Raw genomic sequence first — 8,314 nt, 5'->3', positions numbered from 1 at the left:
GAACAATTTAGTACTACTGGTGAACGTTTGATTTAGAAATATATTAGCGAACATATTTGATTTAGAAATATATTAGCGAACATATTTGATTTAGAAATATATTAGCGAACATATTTGATTTAGAACTATATTAGCGAACATATTTGATTTAGAACTATATTAGCGAACATATTTGATTTAGAAATATATTAGCGAACATATTTGATTTAGAAATATATTAGCGAACATATTTGATTTAGAAATATATTAGCGAACATATTTGATTTAGAACTATATTAGCAAACATATTTGATTTAGAACTATATTAGCAAACATATTTGATTTAGAAATATATTAGCGAACATATTTTCAAATTTATTCCGTAACGAACGAGTTCTTTTTTTCAGATATTCAACAACAAAATGATCAAATGAATATAATGCCTAAAAAAAATTTCCTGTGGAGAGATAATTAGTAACAATATGAAGAAAATATATTGTAACAAGTTATACGAAGTTCAGAGTATATTTATCATATGCGATATTCAGAGTATATTTGTTATATGCGATATTCACAGTATATTTGTCATTAAATCGGCATATATAGGCTTAGATATGTACATTTTTAGACAAAAAAGGAGAGAGAGACTCACCTGAAGTTGCACTGCTGTTGACGGCTTGTGAGTTGTTGGTTGTTGAGGCTGTTGTGGTTGGCTGGGTGTCGTTGGTTGTGGCGTTAGATGCGGACGTCGTTGTAGCAGTCTGTGGTGGGGCTGTTGTTGATCCTATTGCTGTTCCTCCATTGGTTGTTGCTGTTTGCTGTCCTGTTGTTGCTCCTGTTGCCGTTGTTGCTCCTGCTGTTGTTGTTTCTGCCGTTGTTCCTGCTACCGTTGTTCCTGCTGTTGTTCCTGCTGCCGTTGTTCCTGCTGCCGTTGTTCCTACTGCCGTTGTTGTTTCTGTTCCCGTTGTTGTTCTTGCTGCTACCGTTGTCGTTGCTGGTGCCGTTGTTGTTCTTGCTGCGACCGTTGTCGTTGCTGGTGCCGTTGTTATTCCTCTTGTTGTTGTTGCCGCCACCGTTGTTGTCGTACCAGAACACTGGTATGGGGGCGGGGTCGGGGCTGGTACCCCACCAGCTGTTTGGGACGTCAATAAAGCATTATTTTTAAGAGTGCATAACCCCTTATACATCTCCCATTTGTCCAGCCCAAAATAGAAACAAAAATACCCCTTCTCGCACTTATACACCCGCCTCCCTCATCTCTCAAACGCAACCCACTCCGCTAACAAACCCCTCCCTCCCTTCTTCCCTGTCTATCGCACTCTTCCGTCTGGGAAAAAAAAAACACTACCTGTTCTAGCGCTCCTGTCTAAATTGTCACATATATTACTCACCTGGTACAGAGTAGAAGTTGGAGCTGCCGGGACCGCCACATATGACGCAGGTGTTCCCGGCACATGTGTAGTTACACACTCCCGATGTCATCCTCTTCAGGCTGAATTTGTTGCTGCATGCGCAGCTTTTCCTGTGGGCGACCGTGGGAGGGGGAAGGTGGTTATGGGGGGATACTGGTTCATGTCTGGTTCGCAGGCCCTTGTATATACGTTACTTGGGGGGGTACAGGCCATAGGTATTCGACCCGTTCTCGCACTTTCTTACAGTCAATATTGACTTATTAAATAAGTGAATATGTGACATACTAATTTATTGTGAATATTTTAGTTTACCTTGAAAAGCTTCATAGAAAACACCGACCTTACCTAACCTTCTTAGTATGTTAAAATAAGCATCTTATTGCTTCGTAATTACAATTATTACTTAACCTATTATAGGTATAGGTTAAGTAATAATTGTTAAAAAAAACTATTAAAAACCTATTATAGGTATAGGTTAAGTAATAATTGTAATTACGGAGCAATAAGATGCTTATCTTAACATATTAAGAAGGTTAGGTAAGGTCGGTGTTTTCTATGAAGCTTTTCAAGGTAAACTAAAATATTCACAATAAATTAGTATGTCACATATGCACGTATTTAATTAATAAGTCAATATTGACTATACGAAAGTGCGAGAACGGGTTGATGTATTCCGTTACTTGGGGTACAAGCCATGTATTCCAGAATATTATATTGTTATATAATTCATATAACAGCCCCGATAATTTAATGATATTCCATTTCAGGGGGCTGTTATGACCCCTGTGTATACCAATTGCCTGGTTATACACTAAGCTGTTAACTTAGGTACATGTTATATTCATTGTTGCCTTCAAGTATCGACTGTTCATTAAATCCGTATAAATTCCGGAATAAATGATCCTTAATTACTCTTCAATTATCTCTAATTGTGTTTGTTAATTACGAGTATCTTATATATTGAGAGTTCCCGGAGTTTGTTTGTGGGCAACAACTTGTCCTCCTACAAAGAACAACCTGTTCTCCTACAAAGAACAACCTGTCCTCCTACAAAGAACAACCTGTCTTCCTACAAAGAACAACCTGTTCTCCTACAAAGAACAACCTGTCTTCCTACAAAGAACAACCTGTCCTCTTACAAAGAACAACCTGTCTTCCTACAAAGAACAACCCGTTCTCCTACAAAGAACAACCTGTCTTCCTACAAAGAACAACCCGTTCTCCTACAAAGAACAACCTGTCCTCCTACAAAGAACAACCCGTTCTCCTACAAAGAACAACCTGTCTTCCTACAAAGAACAACCCGTTCTCCTACAAAGAACAACCTGTCCTCCTACAAAGAACAACCCGTTCTCCTACAAAGAACAACCTGTCCTACAAAGAACAACCCGTTCTCCTACAAAGAACAACCCGTTCTCCTACAAAGAACAACCCGTTCTCCTACAAAGAACAACCCGTTCTCCTACAAAGAACAACCCGTTCTCCTACAAAGAACAACCCGTTCTCCTACAAAGAACAACCTGTCCTACAAAGAACAACCCGTTCTCCTACAAAGAACAACCTGTCCTCCTACAAAGAACAACCCGTTCTCCTACAAAGAACAACCCGTTCTCCTACAAAGAACAACCTGTCCTACAAAGAACAACCCGTTCTCCTACAAAGAACAACCTGTCCTCCTACAAAGAACAACCCGTTCTCCTACAAAGAACAACCCGTTCTCCTACAAAGAACAACCCGTTCTCCTACAAAGAACAACCCGTTCTCCTACAAAGAACAACCCGTTCTCCTACAAAGAACAACCCGTTCTCCTACAAAGAACAACCTGTTCTACAAAACTTTTCGGTCGTATGCGTTCCATAAGGGCCAAAAATTGTCGTACTAGAATCTCTCCTGATCTGATGTGTTGGCCGTGACTGTGGTGTTTGCAGTACAAGAGTGAAGCCAACCCATCCTCAGACCAAGTCCATTCCATCCAGCGGTCGACCCCTAAAGACGCATTCATCAATTTTAACATGCTGTTCATTCACAACAGGAGTTTTTTCTCAAATATAATTTGATATTATTATATATTAACATATTTTGTGCATATTTAGGCATTGGTTAAGTTAGGTGTTTAGGTGATTGTTGGCGATTATTTTTATTTGTAGTTAATCACTTACAGCGTTGTGGTTCGAACATAAGTCGTCAGCGAACCACATGTCCCAGAAGGGTTCGGACGTCATCAGTTGTGTGTAAACTGTTTTTCATTCATAAACTGGGGGGTTTGGCGGCTGCATGGAATGGACTTCGGGTCTTTGTTTTCGAGGCCGGGCTGGTAGCCTAGCTCCTCTGGTCTGGTTCGCTTGCCTTAATCTGTGAAGCCTAGCTCAAGTTGTCGAGGCTTATATAACTAATATGTGAAGCACAACACAGCACCGTAGCATGACACTGCACCGTAGCACGATACAGTACCGTAGCACGACGCAGTACCGTAGCACGACACAGCACCGTAGCACAACACAGCACCGTAGCACGACACAGCACTGTAGCACGACACAGCACCGTAGCACGACACAGCACTGTAGCACAACACAGCACCGTAGCACAACACAGCACCGTAACACACAAATCGCTTAATTAAAGTACCATCCCTCCCCTCCTCCATAGCCTTACCCACTATAGCCTCGCCTACATAATCCCACTTGCATAGCCTCCTCACGTAGCCTATTCAAGTAGCCTAACCAATGTAATTCCCGCTCTTTTGTAGTCGAGTAGACTTTTCCTCGAGCCTCCAGACTGGTCCTCACCCCTCCTCTGTAGAGGCGTAGATGTAGTTGCCGCTGTAGCACTTATAAATGCAGTGACTAGGGGAATTGACGGTCATGGTAAAGTAAGCATTCATTTGGGCCACTCCCGTGGTCGTGTATATGCCGAAGCAGGCCCCGTCGGCGGGCACCGTAGGCGTGGCTGTCGTGGTTGCTGCTCTTGCTGTTGTGGAGGTGTGTCGCGCTGTCGTTCCTGTAGGTGTGGGCGCTGCCGTTCCTGCGGGTGAAGGAGGTTGATGGGGTGCGGGGTGAGTCGTGGTGTAGAGGTGGGGGGGATATAGGGGAAATTGAATGGGGATTGTGGCTGATGTTGATGTGGTGGTGTGTTTAGGGGAAGGAGGTTGATATGATGTGTGTGTTGGGGGGAGGGTTGATGTGGTGATGTTAGTGGCTGAGGGGAGGGAGGGGGGATTGATGTTACAGTGTATTTGGTGGGGGTTGATGAGTCGATGTATGTGTTGGGAGGGGGGTGTTGATGTGGTGTATGTTAATGTATAACACGAGAACAGTACATACAGCATGAAAGTCGAAAAGCAGAACAGTATAACAATGGAACAGGTCTGGGCATAACGACGACCAGTCTAGCTAAACACAACGACACCTCGCACCTCACACACGCACACTCAGTGGTAAGATCAGGTCAGGTCAGGTCATGTAAGGTCAGGGCAAGTACATTGAAGATAAGAATGCTGCTCTCAGAAATGTTGTGACTTTGCTAATCCACTTGTGATTACTAATCAAGTTCAAGTTCATGTTTATTGAAACAAGAAAGAAATACATCTGGAAGGGATAGAGTAGCTTAGGCTATTTCTACCCCCCCCCCCCCAGTTCTAATCTACATCAAGGGATGCTGATATACTTCACACATCCAACACTTGTGTCTACAAGATAAAGTCTAGCCTATGGAGGAGACAGTGAGGGTTGTGGGCGCCTCAGACCTCTGGGGACAAACAACAGTTACCTCAGATCGAGGGGAGCTCACTGCAAGTACAACTCTCTTATCACTGTCACATGCATCGTCAAATCAGTTTGCCTCAATAAGGGAACCATAGTTAGGATAATTCATTTAAAGAACGAAATTAAGTATTGTTTAAACTATCATTCCCTTGTAAGTTAATTGTACCTGTGTGATGTATTAATGGGCTTGCCATCCCTTGACCTATTGACCGAGTGTCCCTAATTGTCAGGTACTCATCAGCTGATGTCATTATTTAAGTGTTCAGAACATGCGGTTCATTTTGTTCCATCTCCCTTCCTCTGTACAGTGACTATTGAGTGTTTTTCGGGTTATTGGAGCTAAGGGCCAGCTAGCACTCTTAACCTTAAGTTACACCTAAGTTCTCTTTCTCTCCCGGTTCCCTGATCCGGATATCTTTGGATGAAACTAAGAAATAATTCATGGTGGTGGCAGCGTTAAATATTTAGAAAGGCAGTTTTTTTATTATTATTATTATCATTTTTCTACCACAGACGTGGCCACACATTTACAAATGCTAACCAGCATATATACATTTTCTTCTGTCCTCCATGGACAGGGTTAGAGATGTGTTAAACATATAGTTCAGGGGTTTATTGAACACTCAACCACAGAAGGTGATTCGGTGCTTTTAAAATGCTAAGCTAACCTACGTGCGTAAATACATAGATACACAGATATACGTATGCCCTACATAAAGTGTTCGATGTGTCTTTTACATAGTGTCATTAATGTGCATTTACAAAGGTGAAATGTAATTCTGATCAGCTTCCATATATACTTTATACGCATACATATACATACACACAGAAAGCAGTAGCAGCTAGCTTAATCTCTCTCCCTTATCACTTAATCCTCTCTCTCTCTCTCTCTCTCTCTCTCTCTCTCTCTCTCTCTCTCTCTCTCTCTCTCTCTCTCTCTCTCTCTCTCTCTCTCTCTCTCTCTCTCTCTCTCTCTCTCTCTCTCTTTCTCTCTCTCTCCTTTCTACCGACTCTTTCCTTTCCTCCGTATCTCCCTTTCCTTTTAAGTTGGCTATATCTCATCTATCATAATGGTGGTACAGTATTTGATTTGACTGATATATATCTGTGTGGTAGTGGTGGTGCAAGGGTCGGGGCGGTTGATAGTTTGATTCATGATAAGTGCATACAGCAATTCCAGCCCATTCTCCTAAAACGATAGTACTTATAGTGACTATTTGGTGAAACGTACCAATATGTAGTGATCGACCACCAAAAAATTGACGTTTTGACCAAATTGAATTTGACGAAATGAGGAAACTTTTTGATTAACCTCAATATACATACAACCAGACCTCCTCTCCTAGTAATCCTAGGGCTAATATAGATTATATATGCTATACTAGACCTAGAAATTGTTTAAGTATGGCTTTTAGCTATAATTGTATCCTGTATAATTAAAATACAAAAGTGAACATTTTTAGTGGTTCACACACACTGGTATTTCCAACCAAATAGCGACTATAATCACTATACCTTCAGCATGGGTTAAATAATCCCTTTGAGTTCATGAATCTCTCTTGTGAGGAGTCAGGAGGAGAGACGTTATTAATAACACGATTTTGAATCGTTTTATGTCCCAGTGTTAAGGGTGTTGCATACAGTTATTGCTCTCGTGTTCTCTTTTATGTGGTGTGTGATGTTATAGCATGACTCTTCCAGGTTGGCAGACAAATTGTGTTCAGGTGACTCTACAGGCAAGTAGAGTACCGTAGTTGTGGTACAGGTTTAGTGAGAGAGCAGTAGCCTAGTTGAATTTTCTTGCCTTTCATTATTTTGCGAGGATTATTTTTATTATTATTATTATTATTATTATTATTATTATTATTATTATTATTATTATTATTAGCATTTTATGTAAATTTGCCATTAATAGCTAGTAATAGTAAATGCATTTATGAATGTTCACAGATTTTAATACCCCATCTTTGTCGATAATGCCAGCTTGGTCCATCAAGTGGATTACTGTAATTTAAAGAGCTTTATGCTGAGATAGTGTGAGTACAATACAGAACGGTTACTTAGTGAGTACAGAATCGTAACTTAGTGAGTAGAGTACTTACCAAGTTACCCGGAAATCAGTATAGGGATTATATAGCCTCTCCTGAGATTCGGCGTGGGTACTCAAGACCCTGGCTAGTTACCTTGAGGTGCTTCCGGGGCTTAGCGTCCCCGCGGCCCGGTCGTCGACCAGACCTCCTGGTCGTAATAATAGAGTTGTAAAAACACAAAACAAAAAGTGGTTTTGTTTTGGTCATAAAAGGAAAGTGGTCAAAACACAGCGGTTTATAGTTCACGCTTGCGAAGGGGAACGACTAGCCGTTCCCCCCATACATGAATGGTGGAACATAACTGCTGTGTAGCGGCCGCCCACCTACACATCTACCCCATCTACACATCTACACACCTACCCATCTACACACCTACCACATCTACACACCTACCTAGTGTTAGGATGAATGCTAGCAGCGCCGCCCAGTGGCTGCCCGCAGTCCGTAGCTGTCCGGCCATGTGTGTTGAGAACGCCTGTAGAAGGGAATGAACGGGAAAGTTTTCATGGTGATAAATGGTTGTTAGAGTTTAACTCGAGCAAATGTAATGTAATTAAGATAGGTGTTGAGAGCAGGAGGCCAGATACAAACTATCATTTGGGAGTTGAAATTCTTCTAGAATCAGTGAGAAAAACCAGGGGGTTGATATCACGCCAGACCTGTCCCCCAAAGCCCACATGAAGAGGATAGCTTCAGTGGCATATGCCTGGTTGGCCAACAATAGGAACGGCCTTTAGAGACTTGTGTAGGGAATCATTTAGAACCTTGTATACCACGTATGTCAGACCAATCCTAGAGTATGCAGCTCCAGCATGGAGTACATATCTCATTAATCATGAAATTAAATTGGAGAAGGCTCAGAGGTTTGCCACAAGAGTAGTGCCGAACTGAGGGGCATGAGCTATGAGGAGAGACGACGGGAATTAAACCTCATGTCACTGGAAGACAGGAGATATGGGGACATGATAACCACATACAAGATTCTCAAAGGAATTGAGAGGGGTAGACAAAGACAGTTTATTTCATACAAGGGGCATAAGCACTATGGGACACAGGTGGAAATTGAGTGCCC

General features: G+C 41.8%; 1 protein-coding gene across 1 annotated transcript; it reads right to left on the bottom strand.

The window, feature by feature from the left end:
* Positions 1–426: 426 nt before the first annotated feature.
* On the bottom strand, positions 427–7,719 carry LOC123747895 (uncharacterized protein DDB_G0287625-like). The gene is made up of 4 exons (XM_045730111.2): positions 7,636–7,719; positions 4,178–4,412; positions 1,371–1,501; positions 427–1,111 (listed from the first exon to the last, which is right to left on the bottom strand). Exons 3-4 carry the CDS (start codon positions 1,433–1,435, stop codon positions 715–717), a joined length of 462 nt encoding a protein of 153 aa, XP_045586067.2. The 5' UTR covers positions 1,436–1,501; positions 4,178–4,412; positions 7,636–7,719; the 3' UTR covers positions 427–714.
* Positions 7,720–8,314: the final 595 nt, after the last annotated feature.

The sequence above is a fragment of the Procambarus clarkii genome, chromosome 24 (assembly GCF_040958095.1).
Source record: "Procambarus clarkii isolate CNS0578487 chromosome 24, FALCON_Pclarkii_2.0, whole genome shotgun sequence".
Classification (NCBI taxonomy): Eukaryota; Metazoa; Arthropoda; class Malacostraca; order Decapoda; family Cambaridae; genus Procambarus; species Procambarus clarkii.
The sequence above is the reverse complement of the archived record's forward strand: the minus strand, read 5'-3'. Positions and strand labels throughout refer to the sequence as shown.